The sequence below is a fragment of the Erpetoichthys calabaricus genome, chromosome 14 (assembly GCF_900747795.2).
Source record: "Erpetoichthys calabaricus chromosome 14, fErpCal1.3, whole genome shotgun sequence".
Taxonomy (NCBI): domain Eukaryota; kingdom Metazoa; phylum Chordata; class Cladistia; order Polypteriformes; family Polypteridae; genus Erpetoichthys; species Erpetoichthys calabaricus.
The window spans coordinates 59,383,010-59,404,062 of record NC_041407.2 but is presented as its reverse complement, the minus strand read 5'-3'; the positions used below and the strand labels follow the sequence as shown (position 1 = coordinate 59,404,062).

The following is a 21,053-nucleotide window of genomic DNA, read 5'->3' as shown; positions in this document are numbered from 1 at the left end:
CTAGTTCAACAATAAAAGCATTTGATCATATTTAAATGCTGCAGGGTTTACTTTGAACTGAATTTTGAACTAAACACAAAAATTAATATATTTGTGCAAGTTAATTATATATATATATATATATATATATATATATATATATATATATATATATATATATATATATATATATGCGCATCTAATTTCAAACATCATTTTACAGAAATTGACAATAAGTCTAAAAAGAAAGAGCACAAAGCAATTGAATATATGGCTCTTAAAACTTGTCTTACTTATTTTTCGTCTATGTACTTTGATGCACAAAAAAGTATCTAAGGTTGAGTGTGATATGTATTTTAGTTATACCACAGTGTAGTTAGACAACAGTGTATCTGCTTTGCAATGGGACAGTATAAAAGTGTTATTTGCACCACTGTTGCCTAAAACTTAGTCAAACAGTTTTTACAAAGCATTTCATAAAAACCTCATATGAGAGCTAGTAGACTTCTCTCCAGGAATCTGTAGTTGTCAGCTTGATGGTAGCTGCCCTTTCTGATGATGTGATCTTCAAATCAGGTGAGACAATATGCCACAGGGCGAGCAACGAAAGCCAGAAAGAAAGCAAACCATCCTTTGATGTTCTTCCTCTTTCTTGACACACATTTGTTGAAAGGGTAAAAACTGGTATGTCCATTCAACAGCTTCAACTGTCAGGAGCATCGCTGGAGTGCCTTATTCTTCAATTCGTTTTAAAAAATTATCATGAATATTGATCTTTTTTTTTTTTTTTTGCTTTAAGTTTCCTGTTAATACCGTTTAAAGGATTCCAACTTGAAGGCAGACTGTCTTTGATGGAGAAAATTAGGATTATTAAAAAAGGAAGTGCCTATAGGAGACACTCGTGTATGTATGTCTGTCTTTGTGTATATATGTGATATAGCATATGTATATATATATATATATATATATATATATATATATATATATATATATATATATATATATACACACACACACACAGTATATATACACACAGACACAAAGTGTACATATTTGCTTTCTGCATCACACATCCAGTTGTCTGTAAACAGCCATGTCTGCTGTAGAAGGATGTGATGAGGTGCTTTATTTTTCTAATATTTAAAATAATAATAATAATAAAGCCTTCTTCTTTACATTTAGAACTCAACAAAATCACTTTTCTCTTTCACTAATTTGAAATGAAGGCTTAACTGGATATCTATGCAATGGAAAGACTTGGCAAGGCAGAGAAGAATACTTGAGTGCTAAAGATGAACACCAGAATCCTGCCTCAGCTGGAAGAGCTCACAAACATGGCTGGGGAAGGCAAACTTGACAACTCTGCCCAAGTGAGGTTGTGTAGCTCTTCTTCTTGTCATCTCACTCTCTCCATCACCATTAGGCGATGAAGGATGCCACCTCTCTTGGATGAGATATACTGTAGATACATGGGAGCTTGTAAATGCCTGTGTTCAGAGCCGGGTTTGAGCCTCGGGAATGTAAATTTCAATGCTGTCCGCGCTCTCTGTAGCAGAGTTCTGCCGAAAGGATGCGGCACGTTTGGCAGCCAGCAACCTACGCCTTGCCTCTTGTCTCTGTCGTTCTCCGAGGTCTAGGGATCTGTCGCGAGATGCAGCTGCTTTTGCAAGGCGGGAAGTGGCACTATTGCTAGGTTTCTTTGGTAATGGTGGTGGAGCCTTTTTATCCTCCTAGAACAAATAAGAAATAAATAGAGTATAACAAATGGAAGAGAGAAAGATAGCAAGGAAATTAAAAGACAAACAGCAGCATATGCAAGAGCAGGAGAAAGAATTTTTTAGTGCAGTTTATAAGCAGTTTATGTACTCAACAAAGCATTGCACACCCAAAAGAAGTGGTCCAATTGGTCCAAACAGTAGCATACAAGAAAGGTGACATATGACTGAAAGAAAAGCTAAAGGATAATGTATTGGTCCAGGTTAGGGCTGCATGTGGGAGGTCATTACAGTTTATACAATACAGTTTATTTTTGTATTGCCCAAAATCACACAGGAAGTGCCGCAATGGGCTTTAACAGGTCCTGTTGACAGCCCCCCAGGGGGCTTGACAGCCCCCCAGCCTTGACTCTCTAAGAAGACAAGGAAAAACTCCCAAAAACACCTAGTAGGGAAAAATGGAAGAAACCTTGGGAAAGGCAGTTCAAAAAGAGACCCCATTACATCCCATAAGTAGCACAAGTAAGTCATAATTCCACTATACTCAGCACACATTGACTATATGGACAATATAAACCTATATATATATATATATATATATATATATATATATATATACACACACTAGGGGGATCCCCCTGCTTGCTTTGCTCGCCAGCCACTTCGTGTCTCTGCCACTTCCGTTGTGAAGAGGGGGTCTGAACGCACCCCAAGGAGACGCGGTCGCTCTTCTGAAATTCCCTCTTAAACAGTGATACAATGGGAAACAAATAGTTTTTTTTTTACCTCCTCTTTGCTTGATCAGCTGCTGGCTTGCTGCTGCTGCCGTGCCACGTGATCTGTATCTCGCATGGCACTTCGAACATTTAAAAGCCTGTACAGCAGCGCTCCTACTCTTTGTGTTTTATTTCTGGCCCCTAGTGTGGTTAAATCTTTTGACACAAAGTCTTGTCTCGTGGGATATTTTTTAATTTATAATTTAAAAACCGAATAAGAATCTGAAAATCTAACAACATCACATTAAAGTTTGATAAATTGTGAAAAGAATGACACCAAACATATATATGTAGGTTTTAAAATTAGTCCAATTTAAAGTGTGACAAAAAACGTGACATAAAAACATGACCGTTGCACTTTTAGGCTTAGGATTTTATATACAGTATATATCTGACAATATAAGTTATGTTCTGTGGCCTATAATCTAACAGGTGTTGAATGGTGTTAATAACCCACTATGCACTGTGCAGCTGCCTTACCATGGAAGCAATAGTTTGTGGAAGGAATGAAGAAAAAGTAGTTTGAATCTCAGGTGTTCTCAGAGACAAGAAACGGTGCTGTAATCAGTATTTATTCCTAGGAGACAGTAGCTACATGTGGTTAGGCACAGTCCTGTTGGAAAACAGCTGTGAGAGGATTTAGTAAGAATGACAGTGTAACAATATTTTCAGGAAAGGCTTCTCTTAAGACCAAGTCATCATGGGTTAAGCTGCTCACAATGACATTTCTGTACTGAAATAGCCAAAGACACACAGCTGTAGTAAGTATTGACTCAAACCACATGAATCAAAAACCACAAACAATAAAAATCATGTGAAACACACCAGGCCAAGTACATCATGACTACATGACAATCACATGTTCTTACTAAAATGGCAGACTGGGAATGTAAATTACTAGAATGCCTGTCTCATAAAAAGAAACTGATGCATTCAAAGCAAATCTGTACTGTTCTGCAAAAAAGAAGAAAATAATGTGATACACACTCCAGTGTTGCCTGATGTTATAGCTAAAGGGCAACATACAATATGCTTTTAAACCGCAAAATTCTACAGTATATTTCACAGCAACATATTGTTCTGAGATTTCTCAGCTAAAGAACACAGAAGCTTTAAGGTAAGGAAGAAATGGCACCAGAGACTGGTGACATGTTGCATGTTGATTAGCATATGCAAGTACAATACAATACAATGCAGTTTATTTTTGTATAGCCCAAAATCACACAGGAAGTGCCGCAATGGGCTTTAACAGGCCCTGCCTCTTGACAGCCCCCCAGCCTTGACTCTCTAAGAAGAGACACCTTTTATTGGCTGACTAAAACGATTACAATATGCAAGCTTTCGACGCCACTCTGGCTCCTTCTAAAGGGCAAAATGTAATCAAGTACTTTTAAGTTAGCCAATAAAAGGTGTCATTTTGCTTGACCTCTCACCACATTTATAATGGCTAACATGGCACAATAACCTAATACAGCGTTTCTTAACCTTTAAGTATTTGCAACCCGAGTTTTCATAACAGTTTTAATTGCACCCCCCTAACGTTTTTTTGAAACCCTAATAAAATTTATTCCTATATTTTTTGCTGCCAATACACTGCTACAAGTTTAAAATTTCCTTACGAACAGCGAAATTACGCCACATATGGCAACATTCGCGCCCCCTTTTTTGTTACTTCAGTTTGAGAACCACTGCCATAATACTACAGACATATGCAAGTAAGAGTTTCACTATATTCTGTACGTGTGGCAATACTGACCTTACAAACCTGTAATGTAGTATGGAGGTGCTGAATCTCTTAAAATATCACCATTGGCTTCCTGACTCAGAACAAACTACCACAGGTTAAATTACTCAAGCAGACTGGCATCATCAAGCTTGTCCATGACTGTCAATGGTGTGTTATTCTTGTTGCCCCCTCTCTGTCTTTTGTTGAGAACTACTGCCCCTTATAGCTCTCATTTTGAAAATTATATTGACTCCACAAGTTTACCTTTCTTTCAGAGATTTTCCAGCCATTGTCTTTAAGTCTCTGAAGCTCCTGGAACTTGATTCTCACATCCTCAATGGACAATTGCAAGAGGTCCCAGAACCCAGCCAGGTCCTGCAAAGTAGGCTGGGGACACACTGTGGGATCCTGAAAAGTGGAATAAGAACAATGAAACATGATGTCACCAACTTAACCTGTTTATCATATGATATGCCACTTGCTATTGTAATTTACAGTGTGACAGGGGAAGACTAACAGCAAGCTGATCCTCAGCAATGGAGACAACCAAGGTGCTCTGCAGCCAGGCCGGACTACTGCAAAGATCCCACTGATGGGTGTAAAAATACATCCATCTATCCATCCATTGTCTCCCGCTTATCCGAGGTCGGGTCCAGGAGAATCCCAAGGCGTTCCCAGGCCAGTCGAGAGACATAGTCCCTCCAGCGTGTCCTGGGTCTTCCCCGGGGCCTCCTCCCGGTTGGACGTGCCTGGAACACCTCACCAGGGAGGCGTCCAGGAGGCATCCTGATCAGATGCCCGAGCCACCTCATCTGACTCCTCTCGATGCAGAGGAGCAGTGGCTCTACTCTGAGCCCCTCCCGGATGACTGAGCTTCTCACCCTATCTTTAAGGGAAAGCCCAGACACCCTGCGGAGGAAACTCATTTCAGCCGCTTGTATTTGCGATCTCGTTCTTTCGGTCACTACCCATAGCTCATGACCATAGGTGAGGGTAGGAACATAGATCGACTGGTAAATTGAGAGCTTCGCCTTGCGGTTCAGCTCCTTTTTCACCAGGACAGACCGATGCAGAGCCCGCATTACTGCGGATGCCGCACCGATCCGCCTGTCGATCTCACGCTCCATTCTTCCCTCACTCGTGAACAAGACCCCGAGATACTTGAACTCCTCCACTTGGGGCAGGATCTCGCTACCAACCCTGAGAGGGCACTCCACCCTTTTCCGGCTGAGGACCATGGTCTCGGATTTGGAGGTGCTGATTCTCATCCCAGCCGCTTCACACTCGGCTGCGAACCGATCCAGAGAGAGCTGAAGATCACGGCCTGATGAAGCAAACAGGACAACATCATCTGCAAAAAGCAGTGACCCAATCCTGAGCCCACCAAACCGGACCCCCTCAACGCCCTGGCTGCGCCTAAAAATTCTGTCCATAAAAGTTATGAACAGAATCGGTGACAAAGGGCAGCCCTGGCGGAGTCCAACTCTCACTGTAAAAATACAGCAAGTACCTAACTGTTGTTTTGTTCCTGTTATCTGCTAGACTCATCTCAAATGTTAGTTTGCTTTTTGCAGAACTATTTTTTCAAGAGCATAAAAAACTAGTCCATATCTGTAAAGTAATACATTTCAGAAAGTTGCATATAGTTTAGATTAAATTAGATCAGAACAGATTAGATTAGATAACCTTTATTAATCCCAAGGTGAATTTCAGATGCATACAGTAGCAGAAACATAGAAAACAAGGATACTGACTCACAGGTCAAATAATGCAGCCAATCAATCAATCAATCAATCAGTAAATAAATGTATATTGTGCAAAACATTCAAAATTAACTTAAACTGTACATCGAAAGTAGAATCAAATTGCCTGATAATGGCATAGAAAAAAACCACCAGTTTCCCGTGGAGTGCAGTTTCAGGATTTGTGTTCGTGTTCTTTGCCTGATGTCCATGTGGTCTGATTGGAGTTGGTAAACGTCATTGTCTTGGGAACATTCCCAATGTCTGCAATTTTTCACTATCACTCCATCACGGCAGGGCAAAAATGTATATATTATGCTGAAAGCTGTACACTTGGGATTTATATTCATTCATCACCTCCAATGTATATCTGTATCTGCATCTGGACTGTGTTTGGACCACTTTGTATTGTGGTGTTTATCGTTGATCTTTTTCTACCTAGTGTTTTGTTCTGTGTTAGGTAATTAATTTTTGCTGTCGGGACTACTGGGGAGAGTGTCTGCGTATGCATTAGATGTAGAATAAATGTTTTTCCTTCTTTATTTGCTTAATATATTCCATATTCTTTATTATTTACCCATTTGGATCTGCTTTTTTTGTGTCTCTGTATGGGAGTGTGTACAAGCCGGGTCAAGTTCCTGGTATCCCTAAATAAAATAAACAAATCACCATTTTCGGACAGTGTGAATCTGAGCGTTCTTGCAACCGCTACAACTTTAACCTCACAAAGGATCCATGGCAGCACCTTTAAAGTTAGAGTTAGTGCATCATTTAAAACTGTTGTCAGACAGCAGTCTTACACAAATTTGTCTCTAATTCTCTAAAAGGAAATTGACAAGGATGTCCACACTGGCAATTTTAAAACACGTTAACAAGAAATAATGCTTTAAAATGCTTGGTAAAAGGATGAAAATCACTAAATATCTGTAGCAACTGTAACATGAATAATTTATTTCACTGCTTGTCTGCATCTTTTGATTGTTTGTTTTGTGTAACTGTGCTAAAGTATTTTTGTTTGTTTCCATCTGTATCTGAAGGATTGAGCTTGACAACACTTTCAGAGGGAATAGTGATATAGTGAAAAGGACTAGTTGAGTATTACAAGTTTGCAGCATAAGGAGGAGGAGTCAACTCAGGAAGGAAAATGTAAAATTCAGTTTGGACGAGAAAAAAGGGCAGCCAATTGGAAAGAACAGTGAGACGTGCAGGATTGGATCTCTCAGAGGTTTTGTGGGTTTGTTGCTTTTGGAAGAGTGTTCAAGAAGCCTGGGAAATCACTATTAGTTGGGAAAACTCTATTCAAACTTTATTATCTGGACAATTGATTTGTACCCATTTTGTCTAAAAAGGTGGCATACCTAATGGCCAGGTTTAAAGGGAACAGGACATAAGAGGAGTCAGGAACTGTAGCCAAAGTCAAAAAACATGGAATCCAACAAACCAAGTGACAAAGCCAAAACGAAATCCTTATTTGTAGCTACAATAAACAGAAACACTCGCAAGACTTTTAAGGTTGAATTCATAAACGAATTCTGCAAGTCTGCGGTGGGATGGCGCCCTGCCCAGGGTTTGTTTCCTGCCTTGCGCCCTGTGTTGGCTGGGATTGGCTCCAGCAGACTCCCTTGACCCTGTAGTTAGGATATAGTGGGTTGGATAATGGATGGATTCTTCAAGTTTAGGAGATGACCCTTCTGAAGATTCTAAATGTCATACATAGTGGGACATTGGACATTGTCCATAGAAAACAGCCTGGTAACCACTAAAGTAAACTACACAAAATGGTGTCACCAGTGGAAAAACAAAATGGTACTTCAGCTTCTACTTCTTCTTTTTGATGTTCATCTTTTCCCCCTTCTCTGTGGGGTCAATGTGTTGGACCAACCTTTTTCATACAGTTCGGTCCTGCACCTTCTTCCCAGTCAGACCCTTTTCCTCTCCACCTCTCCCCTTTTCTCTTCCCCTGTACTTTCAGTAATTTCACTTTTCTGCTCATGGCATTGCAGTCTCTAAAATGACTAACCACAGATAAACTAATTATAGAATTAGATTCAGACTCCAAAAAATCCAAAAGGAAGCTATCAACTAAGAAATAATCTGAAGATAAGAAAAAAAAATGCCATTCACAACATTATTTGCACCAGACTTCTGTGCTGTTTCTCTTTATTTTGTAAGGAAATATATAATTCTGGACACTTTTTGGCTTAAAAAAATCTTCATCATTCACTTCATTAAGGACGATTTTATGTTGTGATTACAAACTGTCTTGTAGTTTGCATTACATACCGTATGAATAAGTGAAACGGTGAGTTGGTGTGATGCCGTTGTCATTTTATGCTTTCTTTTTAATTTCTTCTTTGCTAGTTGCAGTTCTTTATTTTGATTTATGTCTTTTTTGTGTGTTACTTCTAGCGCACTTTGTTGTATGGATGCTGCATGATGTTTAATGGATATTATGTAACCAACATGAAACACACAGTGCGTGGCATCAAAGACGCAAGTACCGTTTGATTTGTAAAGCTGAGGCTTCCAGATAAACAAAATCTTTCTGGTCATTACATCCCTGGCTCTGATTCACTGACTATGATTTTGGTTCTGATATTTTGCATTAAAAAGAGATATGGCCAACTTCCGTTTTCAAATCAGGCTTAGTATATTGAGAATATGGCTAACTTAGCTGCTTTATGAGACTACATTTTCTTAGATTTTTCCTAATTTTCCTATGATGTTTCTCCCAAAACAGTATGTCTTATACATGTTATGTCAGCCTAACATGAATGCATGCTGTCCATCATGAACTCTAGGAAGGGTTTTGACAAAGCAGCCCTGCCCTGGATTTAGCAGCAGTGAATGTAGTCAGGTGAAGCTAGAGGGAATGTGTAACTGTACTAGTGTGCTTGATGTAGAGAAGACATGCCTTTTTCATTGGAACAGTGTATTTCCACTGTGGAACTGTACAGTATATTCATACAGGCTTGCTTCAAGTTGGCCCATGAAGGACCCTTGCAACAATATTGTGTTGTACTTGCTGCTGCAAAATGTAAAGTTCAGCAATTCACAAGAAAGTGTCAAACTACTGTACCAAAACCAAGGAACTCTTTCATCCACACCCTTGAGGTTGTCACCTACATTGATAATCGTATGGAAAGAAGTCTTCATGGACATATTATGCTGCAAAGGACTTGGCAACACTGCAGATGCAGATCATTTTCAGCATACTTCTTAAAATGATCAGTGACATTTGACACCACACATTAATACAAATACAGTAACAAAATAACTTTCCTGGGGAATACATCATTTGTTTCCTTTTATTGTGAATTAGCCGTCCCCTGCAGCTTCACTTATGTAGTAGTGAAACAGGACAAACTTTAAAAATCAATAAACAAGAAGGTATCGCTAGCTAAGCGGAGGTTAGTTACATTTCAAAATACAGAGCTAGACCGACTCCTCGCGCCTGATGTCATGCTTCCCACTCCCCTTGGCCTGCAGCCTCTCTCTTGGATTAGCGCAAATATATCTCTCCTGCAAGTGAACTGTGATTCTTAGCACGATGAGAAAAGGTGCAAAATCAACCAGAATGTTAAAGCAAATTCCAGAAAAAACCTGATCTAAATCCGTTAAGTAGGTCTCTTGTTCGCTAGTTAAGTGGGTGTAAGATACGCCCCCCAGGCTGGCGCATGAGTGAGGAGGGTTCCACCCCACTCCCCTTGGCCTGCTGTGTCTCTCTTGGATTTGCGCAAATAAATCGGTACTGCAAGTGACCTATGATACTTAGCGTGATGAGAGAGGTCGCAAAATCAACCAGAATGTTCAATCAAATTATAGAAAAACTAGTCATTTAGCCCGTTACAATAACGGGCGCTAGAACAGTAGTGCATAAACATTAGTAGGAACAGTCTATATTAAATGGCAAGGGACTTTGACCTCATTTTTTTTGTTGGTCGTATTTTTCTTTCTTTCAGCCTTTCTTTTGTTGATGTTTACTTGCTGAGCTGACCGTTCTTTGTGGGCTGCCGCCGTGTATTGTGTGTCTTTAATTTTCTGTGACAGTAATACTGTCTTGTACGGCTCTATTCAATAAGGGCGCACACAAAAAGGCGAGCTTCAAAAGGGCGACCTCAATTGAGCGCGGCGAATAAAGGCGTTTGTAGATAATTTAGTTCAAATGGCTCTGGAATATGTGAAGAGCAACAAAGGTGCAGATCTTTATTTACACGCGCCTTTATTTGCTGCGCCCAATTGATGTCGCCCTTTTGAGGCGCGCCCTTATTGAAGGATGCCATCTTGTACGTCCGCTGGCTTGTACGTCCGTAATATACCTTTAATTTTCTCTGGCGGTAATACAGGCGTGCGCGTCGGTAATATGTCTTTAATCTCCTCTGACAGTAATACTGGCTTGTATGTGGCTGTAATATGCATCACTGTATTGTGTACCTTTAATTTCCTCTCGCAGTAATACTGGTTTGTATTTCCGTAAAACGCCTCTAACTTTCTCTGACAGTAATATCGCGCATCGCACCGTGCCCCGCGCATGCGCACTTCACCAGAAGACACCCACACACGGACACCTGGACGCACACAGGGATTTTATTAAAGAGGATACCCAATCTAAATCCATTAAGTAGCTCTCTCATGAAAAGCGGACAGACATAAAGACAGACAAACAGACAGATGATGGATTATAAATATATATATATATATATATATATACAGTGGAACCTCGGTTTGTGAGTAACTTGGTTTACGAGTGTTTTGCAAGACGAGCAAAAATTTTTAATAAATTTTGACTTGATAAACGAGCGAGGTCTTGCAGTACGAGTAGTATGTATACGCTTTGTCTGCTGAGCGTCATGTGATCACAACTGAGCTGATGGTTCTTCTCTCTCTCTCGCTGCGGGATTGTGGGCAATCATCTCCTATTCTCCGTCTGAGTCGGCGTGCCTCACTCATATAGTCAACATATGTACGAGTGTATACTGTTTACTGCAGCATTAGCATTGTGACTGTGTATGCGCGTGTGTGTGTGTATGTGTGTGTGCTCGCTCACTTGCGTGTGTGTGTATGTGTGTGTGCACGCGCGCGCTCGTGTGTGCTCGTGCACGCGTGTGTATGTGTGTGTGCTCGCGCGCGCGTGCGTGTATGCATATGTGCTCGCACGCGCATGTGTATGTGTGTGTGCTCGCACGCGCGTGTGTGCTGTGACGTGCGAATCCCCGTCTTGCACCCTAAAACATGAAGCTGAGTCTCAGTACTTTAGCAACACCAGCTTTATTCAGCTTGAAACAGCAACAGTGCAGTTATTTATTGCAGCAGAATCTGCTGCTCTCCTATACACAGACACAGTAGTCAGGCAGGGCCCTGCGTATTTATAATGTTCCTTGTATCACCCATCGACGGCAGGCGCTTATAGCATGTCCGCAATCTTTTCGGATTTGGTTTTATGGCAAACTGCTACAGTGCTGGGAGACTGCGATTGCTTTGGGACGCTCTTCCGTGTGTCATCCCGTTGGGTGAAATCCCACAAGACTTTAGAAACTCACTCACACCAGCCATGATTCTTTTCAAAGGTAAAGTGCAGGTTAATTTGGTTTATGTATTTTTACTTTATATTTTGTATTAATCATTTTTATATGAATATTTTTGGGTTGTGGAACAAATCATCTGAGTTTCCATTATTTCTTATGGGGAAATTCACTTTGATATAGGAGTGCTTTGGACTACGAGCACGTTTCCGGAACGAATCATGCTCGCAAACTGAGGTTCCACTGTATATATATATATATATATATATATATATATATATATATATATATATATATATATATATATATATATATGTATATATATATAATATATATATATATATATATATATATATATATAGAGAGAGAGAGAGAGAGAGATAAAGCTCTTAACGACACTAATACTACAAACAGGCTACTTTTTAGGATGCCACTCTGCATCTTGCATTGCAGGTGTAGAAAGAGGGCTGATTACCATACTGTATATCCTAAACTGTTGTGTGCTATTGCTTTTTCAATATTTAATGTCAAATTCTATCTCAGCCATAAATAGCATCATCATCTCGGTCAGCTTACTTTTTCTGATACGGTGTCTTATTCATTTTATCAAGTTCAATTTCTCCAAACTGAGCACATTATCTACATTTCTGTTGTAACAAGTATGTATAATGTAAATGTATACAGTGTGTAATGAAAACCTAAATCTGCTGTTATAAAGGTCTTATTTATCTAGGTACATTATGATTGGGTACAAACTGTGAGCAGTTCCCAACTACTATAGTGTGGAAGTGCCAGGAAGCCATAACAGAGCAGTAGATCTTCGGTTGGTTTGCATTCTCTTTTTGAGAACAGCCATCCATAGCAGGCCAATAAGTATTGGACATCTTCAGGTTGATGTCATAATTGGGAACAGACTGAGCTGGTAGACTATGGCATCCTCATACTATATAGGGATTGTGACGTCCCCTGAGGTAGTCTCCTATTCTGTGTCTGTTATAACTTGATAAACTCATTTATACTTAGAAAACTTGAGAATGGCTAAGGTTCATGTTTAGTCACTTTTCTTACCATGCTCTGCTGACACAGTCTGAAAAATTGCTGGACCTTCTGGGATATGAGGAGCTGAGCACTGCCCACTGCACTTCGGATTTTCTCCAGGACTGAAATGCGCACAAAAATAAAAGAATGATAGTATAAAAAGTATTAGGCACAGGAAATTTAAAACTATTACTAAGTGACCAATATATTTGTAATGTTAGGTATTAGCATTCCCAATCTCTTCAAATAGTGATATTTTTGATGGCATCTACACAGAGAGGGACAAATGTACTATTAAGATGTCCATCCATTTCCAGAGTGCAGTTATCCCATTACTTGTGCCCAGCTAACACAGCAGAATCAGGAATAGGCCATAGATAAGATGTCAGTCAATGACAGGGCACAAAACTTGGATCTGCCTGTTAATATTTTCATGGCATACAGTGGTAAGGAAAACCATGTGAACCGTTCAGAAATAACTGAAGTTATCTATGCATTTGTCTTAAAATATGGCCTGATCTTCACCTGAAAGAACCTGATTGAACATAATCTGTTTTAACTAATAACACTAAAAAATTATCGTATTGCTGTTGTACACACTGATACATCATTCAAACGTTCACAGGATTAGGTTGGAAAAAGTATGTGAACCCCTGGGCTGATGCCTTTAACAAAAGCTAACTGGAGTGATGAGTTAGCAAATCTGGAGTCCAATCAATGACATGAGATTGGAAGTGTGATTTAGAGATACTTTGAGCTCTAAAAAAAAAAAATTAACATTTTAAGTTTGCTATTCACAAGAAGCATCTATTGATGAGAAGCACAAAAATGAGATCTCATAAGATCAGAGTTGTTGATTTGCATAAAGCTGGAAAGGGTTACACAGTAATTTCAAAGGGTTTAGATATGTATCAGTTCACAGTTAGACAAACTGTGTATAAATGGAGATGATTTAGTACTGTGGATGCTCCTACTAGAAGTGGTCGCACAACCAAGATGACTCAAAAGTACAATACAGAATCATCAATGACGTAACAAAGGATCCTAAGTAACAGTTAAAGACTTGAAGGAACTGTTAGGACAGGTTAACATCTCTGTTAATGAATCTGCCATATAGAAAACATTCAACAGGAATGGTGTCCATGGCAGGACACCATAAAGGAAGCTACTTGTCTCCGAAAAAAAAAAAACATGGCTGCGCACCTAATGTCTGCCAAAGAATATCTTGACACACCACATTGCCATTGGGAAAATGTTTTGTGGATTGATGAATGTCAAGTTGAATACGCAGCAGTATATATGGCATAAAAAGGGCACTGCATTCAAACATGAAAATATGGTTTCAATGCAATAGTTTCAGAATGATTACAGGTCAGGTCAGGTCGGGAGCTTGCACTGGTACAGTGTGTTGCTGCACATCACATGATGAAACAGCTCGGATCCTGGTTGGCAACCTCCCAGGCAGACAAGCAGTCCAGTCCAACCCTCCGGAAATGACACTCTATCTGCTGCAGCCAAGTGTTACATGGGCGTCCCCTTGGCCTGGTCCAGCCACTAAGGTCCTCAACAATGAGGATCCTGTGAGCTGGATCACCCTTGGAGAATCACACCACATGGCCATAGTTTTGTAACTGATGCTCCTTCACAATGCAGGTAATGGGCATCATTTGGGACTCCATGAGCAACAGCTCATTCGACACAAAGTCAAACAAGTGGTACCCAAGGATTCTCCGAAGAGACACAGTACCAAAGGAGTCCAGTCTTCGTCTCAGGTCACTGGAGAGCGCCCATGTCTCGCAACCATATAGCAAAAAAGGAAGCACCAGGACTCTAAAGACTTGGACCTTTGTCCTTTTGCATAGATATCGGGAGCACCACACACCCCTTTCCAGCGATCTCATGATCCCCCCATGCTCTCCCAATTCATCTACTGACATCATAGGAAGAGTCACTAGAGACATGAATGTCACTGCTGAGGTAAGTAAACCTCTTGACAAGGTCAACACTCTCTCCGCAGACAGACACACTGCTGATGGCTGTGCCTAAGAGGTCATTAAAGGCCTGGATCTTGGTTTTTATCAGGATACTCGCAAGCCCAGACACTCAGACTCCTTGCTCAGTCTCTCGAGCACTCCGATCAGAGCCTCCATTGACTCCACGAAGATCATAGCATTGACGGCAAAGTCATGATTACATCACAGAATGATTACAACCAAATAAAATCCACCTTTTGGAGTGGCCCAGACGTTAACCCAACAGAGCTGCTGTGGAATAACCTCAAGACAGCCATTCACACCAGACATCGTAATAATATGATTGAGTTGAAGATGTTCTGTAATGGAGAATGATCTCAAATTCCTTCTAACAGTCATGCAGGTCTAATCCATGGCTCTTGAAATCTTTTGTTTGAGATTAGTGAGGTCTGATCAGTTATTAAATCCAAGGGTTCACTTACTTTCCCAACACACTGTCAATGTTTGGTGCAATAAAGACATGAAAGGTTATAACTGTTGAGTGCTATTCGTGTAAGCAATTTGCATTTGTCTGTACTTGTGACTTAGATGAAGATCTGATCACATTTTATGGCCAACTAATGCAGAAAACCAGGTAATTTAAAGGGTTCACATATACTGTCTTGATGCTTTAGCTAACGGCTCTATCATCAGCCCACCCTTTCTTTCTCCTCTACTCACTTTCTTCCACAAGGTCATTTTCCTCTGCTTCTCTTTCCATTTGCTGGCACCAGCTCTCCATCCTTTCCACTTCGGCCTGCAGCATCCTGAGAAAGAACTCTGCATCTCGAAGACAGGGTGAGGCTCGACCTGAGTTTGGGAGACTGCGAGGTCCCTCCGACCAGCTCCGCTCCTGATTCAGAGGCGTCTGTGTACTCACAACACTTTCAAAAGGGGCATGATAGTCTTCTCGATATGCCCACTGACCCTGAGTGTGCACAGTCCGAGAGACCATATACTGTTCGGCACACTCTGGTTCAGAGGAATGTCGCTGAAAAGAATGGCCAAACTGCAGCGCCTTGTCTTCAGTAGCCACAGAGATTCCAGTAAAGCCCTCCAACTCCAGATCAGCCTGGACACTTGCTGTTACACTGTTAGAACGTTTGAATCTCGCTCGTCTGCAGAAGAAGAAGGAAAAGAAAAACTACAGCTATAGAGCAAAGAAGTATATTTGTGTTTTCTCAATTTCATCCTTCCATTTGTGTTTGTAACCACTTTTTTTCATTATTGGCACTTTGGGAGCTGTAGCTTATTTTTACATTAACTAGCCATGGAAGGGACATTTACATTCACTGAGTACAATTACTAACCTGTTTGAACCCCAGGCAGACATGGGTAGAATGTGCAAATTCTGACTGGGCCTGGAATTTAACCCAAGTCCTTGGAGTTACAAATCAGCAGAAAACTGCTCCACTACCTTGCTGCACTCACTCAATTCTTCTTCTACTTCTAAGACAAATCTCTCCTTAAAATGTTGGGTGCATAGCAGAACTGAACTGTAGATGTGGATACAGTCCACTGTGCTATCATGCATGCAAAGAATTAGCCCTGAATGGAGTGCCAGTCTGTCACAAGACACATCTACACACACACACATCTGCTGTCTGGACATACAGTCCATATTGGGGCCCAGTCAAACACAAGACCACATGCTCCATCAGCATAATTTGGACCATCTATTTATATTCAATGCGCAGAACTACCCAGTGTTGCCCAAGAATATTTTGTAAAATGAGGGAGCATGTGCTGATAGTGCGTTGCCGTACCCACCATACGACAAACTACCTGGATTGGGACCGAGTGCAGCTGGTGATACCTCAGCAAGACACTGGAACATTGTGAGGTTTTTTATGGTGGCTGGAGTGCCAATCTGGTCACCACCCCCCAAGTTTTCATTGTAAGTTGGAGTTAAGGTAAAAAAGCAAATATTGACATGTTTTTAAATGGTTACCCTTTTGTCACTGATGACTGAAATACTAGTGTCCCATCTGTTATCTGCACCATTTCTCTGCTCTCATTTGGTGAGGATTTGTTCTTTTTTTGTTTGACTGGATTCTATAATTGTGGCAACTCCTTGCTCAGTTGAATGACACTTCTTTGTATTCCCTGTTTAAGTGTGGTTTCACACATAGATGTTTAATCACACATTAAAAAATTGGATGGCATGATGAATAATTTAATCTATGGACCACGCAAAGAATGTACCGTGGGGGGCTGAGGAGGAATGGGGCTTACAGACATCACTGCAGGTCTCCATATTATTACAGGAGACAGCACCAGTGGATGGGATTCAATAATGTTACAAAGATGATTCAAAGTTTGTTCATTCAATGTTGATTTAAGATTGCTACAAACTACATAGCTCTATTGGCAGCAAAGCTTAAAATTATAGGTGGTTTATCTCTGGCATAATTATTAACAATATGCAGGTGCACAAAAGCACTGGCTTTTTCAAAAATGTAAGGATACATTTTTTATCAAAGCAAAACATCAGTTAATTTCAGAGCTATTGCACACATGTACAATGCAATATGGGCCACAGTGCCACTATCTTTGGTCCAGCAGTATGAATCTCCAGCCACAGGTTAATTACAAAATATCATCACAAAAGAACAGCTAGTGGTGAGTCAAACAGGCGAGTTTCCTTTCACATACGGTCTTGCAAAATTGACGCTAAACTTCATTTCACAATGTGATTTTGAAAATGTGAAACTCGACAGAAAGGTTTCTTTCTTTTTGGTGTTTCAGCGTTGGGGGTGGGTGCAAAGAGAGGAACATAGCTCTTTAAGGGTTTGGCAACACCATACACCCATTTTGGACCCATGTATTTCACAGAAAATGGTCCTGATAGAAAATAGACAGGGAAAAAACTGTCTTGGAAATTGTGCATCGCCAAACATGGCCTACGATGAGACAAACTGATGTACTCAAACCAATGAAACTGTTAACCAGATTAGTTGAGAAGAAAATGCTGTGCTTGTGGCCTTAGATGAGATATTATTTTGAGTGGTACAAAATGTTGTGCTGATAAACGTCTTCTCCTAACAACCCCAGCAAACTCGTACTGCCTGATGGGAATTGTAGCTCCTGCATTGCCATTGATTTTTGAATTCCATCCTCCATTACAAACCCCAATATGAGCCTATATCGACAGCAATGTACATGCTGAATTTTGTGAAAAATCACTTCAGCCATTTTTACGTGACTTTCAAACAAACAGATTCCGAATCTACTTATATAGATTAGATGCCATGTTCCTTCAGATTGAAAAAGTATTATTATTAAAAATACAGTATTAAGGAAGAAGCAGTAAGATGTGGCAGAAATGAGAGGGTTGAGGTGGATGTATGGAGCTACAAAAAAGGACAAAATAAGAAATCAGAGGTACAACAAAAGCGAGACAGATCTAAGAAAGTACAGGAAAGAAGGTTCAAGTGGTATGGTCATGTGATGAGGAGAGTCAACGAATATGTGGGTAAAAGAGTGATGGGAATGGAAGAACAGGGGAAGAGAAAGCAAGGGAGGCCAAAGCAGAGGTGGAAGGACAGAATAAAAGAAAACTTAAAGAAAATCGATTTGTTTGAGGAGGAGGTACAGGAGTGAGCTGTTTAGAGAAGGTTGATCAAGAATATCAACCTCACACAGAATTGGGAAAACATGAAGAGGAAGAAGAAGGAGGAGATTAAGGAAGGAGCTGCATGTTGAAAGTAATTATTCTGTGTTCCCTCAAGCTCTGATCTGTAGATATTACTATGTCAAATGTCCAGATAAATCATCTGAATTGTAAATCTCAAATGCCAAGGTTACACATAATCAGAATATACTACTTTTTCATAAAGACAGTCTGCCCTGCTACTGAAGCTCTTGCCATACCTTTCAATGGTTTTACATTTTGAAAAATAACCAAAATAACTGCCTTTGAGGAGTGCTGACAGATAAGTAGACACACCTTTTGTCTTCTTCCACTTGAACTCCGATGGAATGGACCTCCCTTAGGGCTTTACTCTCTGTGTCAGAATCAGAGAGAGTCTCAGAACTATCAACCTACACACAAAAGGAAAGAAAAGAAGAGTGGGCGTTAGGATGGGCTGCTTCGAGGGCGTGAGCTCTATGGCCAGGAAGGTAATACCACCAAGCATTAAGTCAGTATTTAAAATGTATTAGCTATGACGAGCAGATAAATTTTATAAAATCAAATTCATTTCTCAGTCAACCCTACTCAGTTTAGTTTAGGTTGAAGGGATGCGGAGCCCACCTTGGCAGAAGTGAGTTCACATTAGGTATAGGGATGTCATGATACCAGAATTTTTGTATTTGATATCGATACTACGGCAAAAACAAAAATCCCATTTAATGGCTTTTTATTAAAATACCTCCATCTTTTGAAGTGAACAATATTGTCCCTTTTTCTGTAACACAATATAAACTATTGTTGCACACATGCTCATGGGAGGTAGCTAAAGGGCTTGAGTAAGGGCAGTTCTGAGGCATGCCGGGATGTGGCAGAGCACACTGACTCTTTTTCTCCCTTTCCTGTAGACCATTCACGGGAGATTCCACCTGGCTCTCTTGATGTCACTTCCAGGACCGAGCCTATGGAAGAAGACCTTGCCGGCTCCGGCCCCTGTGATGTCACGTCTGGGCTCGAACCAATGGCTGAAGACCTTCATGAGCCCCCTATGATCTCACTGCCTGTCTTCCCCTTTATAAGCCTGCACCTTTTCCCTATTCCCTCAGTTCTGTTTTGGACTCGGTTGTGTGCACATCAGTGCTGTATTCATTTAAAACGACTTTTTCAGCCAGGAAATCAATTATACGGGTGGCTGCCCCAAACTTTTCTATGGCTCTGTGTCGAGTTTGTGACACTATATAAATACTAACAGTAACAACAGCTTTAAAAGTGGTTACATAATTATCAATTAAGTAAACAAGTATTGGCATTCATAAATATTGCAATGCAAGGCTAGAATTTTAATTTATGGAAGAGAAGGGGACCCCCACAATGTAACAACAAATGAAGTTTAAAATCTTGGGGGATTTCAGCCTAGGTTTTTATAATAAATGAAATGTCATGAACTATTTATTTTTATTCTGACGTTTCCTGTCCAGTAACAAGAAACTACAGCTTAGAATTCATACTAAATATAAAAATTCAAACCTTGTTATATGTGTACAGATGAATTATTGAATTACAAGAAAATGCAAGATGTTTCCTTTTAAACCAACCCTTTAAAGCTGCTTTTGAATAACAAGCTTGCAAAGTCTGGTTTGTCAGTGAATCAATTGGTTAGGTGTGTAGTATTTGCTGTTTTAAAATTTATATTTGCAGCATTAACTGGTTAAATAATATTACAAAAGAATAATATTTAATGAATTAGTCAAATTAAATCCAACTGCAAATATCAGAAACTTTAAATTTCCAAATCTGTCCCTCCTTATTTACCATTTGGCCCAACTTTAAAGATTCCTGTGTGAAATCAAGCTTGTCAATTTTACATGAATGCTTTATGTCAGAACTTCTGTATAACAGCCTTTGTTTCGTTGTTTTCAGGCTTTCTTGTGTGACTTTTTCTTATGCCTGCCTAAAAATCCAGAATTTGAAAATTACTTGGGCTGTCATTATCTGTACTCAATAAATCTATAACTGTAAGACAGCATTATGCTTTTCAATGTACCTTTCAAATATAATTCATGTGCTTTCACTTACAGTTTATACTAATAAACGGTAGTTTGCCTTCAAAAGCCAAATGAATGACATAAATTCAGTGCTCACAGATTTGTGTTTATCAAAGAAGAATGCTGCTTCGATTGTCCTACTTACTGCGTGTTTCGACCATTACATGTCTCTGTTAATACTGTTGATGTCACACACTAATAGGGAGATGTTTATTGTCTTTCAAGCCATTAAAACACTAAATAAATTTTATTTTGGTATTAAAAAATGGAACAACTCATGTCATTGCCGGCATAGACAAACCAATTTGCCCCTTTGTTCAAATCTTGCATCAGTGTTTACTTGCTACTGTTGTTTGTGCTGGCAGTCCTCCCACACACCAAGTCCTATATGGATTACAGTGGATACATTTAAGTCACACCCTAGCATGACGCTCAATTGTGTGCACCTGTTAGAAAATGGACAGATGCTTGGACTGATGGACATCTGTAGAAGTGCTCATTACAATGAATGAATGCAAAGCTACCATTCTTTTACCAAGTCTTTGTAGGATACTATTTAAAAGCGATTAATGTTTTCTTTTCATCTCTTCGAAAAAATGTGTGTCCATACAAGTTAAATAATTACACTTCATTTGATCAGTAACATCATTTTGCTTTCAAAGCAAACACAAATTTGTTTCTGAATTAATTCCTTAATTGGATAAATGACAATAATGCAAAGCCTTTGTTTGTGTGTGTTTTTTTTTTAAATAACAAGATTCCTGTACTTGCATTCTAAAATGTTTTTCAAGCATTTCCAGACTTGACCTCTGCTATTTTTTCATTTTGACATATGTTCATGCAGTGCTTGATCATCACCACTGTAAG

The 21,053-nt window shown here is 39.9% G+C and overlaps 1 protein-coding gene across 1 annotated transcript in view; it reads right to left on the bottom strand.

Moving 5' to 3' along the window:
- Positions 1 to 1,103: 1,103 nt before the first annotated feature.
- dlgap3 (discs, large (Drosophila) homolog-associated protein 3) overlaps positions 1,104 to 21,053 on the bottom strand; it is a 739,519-nt gene continuing 719,569 nt past the window's right edge. The window contains exons 10-14 of the mRNA XM_051918736.1: positions 18,460 to 18,554; positions 15,192 to 15,628; positions 12,529 to 12,620; positions 4,461 to 4,604; positions 1,104 to 1,709 (exon numbers count right to left, since the gene is read on the bottom strand). Of these exons, the coding sequence (XP_051774696.1) occupies positions 1,473 to 1,709; positions 4,461 to 4,604; positions 12,529 to 12,620; positions 15,192 to 15,628; positions 18,460 to 18,554 (1,005 nt within the window). The 3' untranslated portion in view covers positions 1,104 to 1,472. The remainder of the gene's footprint in view (positions 1,710 to 4,460; positions 4,605 to 12,528; positions 12,621 to 15,191; positions 15,629 to 18,459; positions 18,555 to 21,053) is intronic.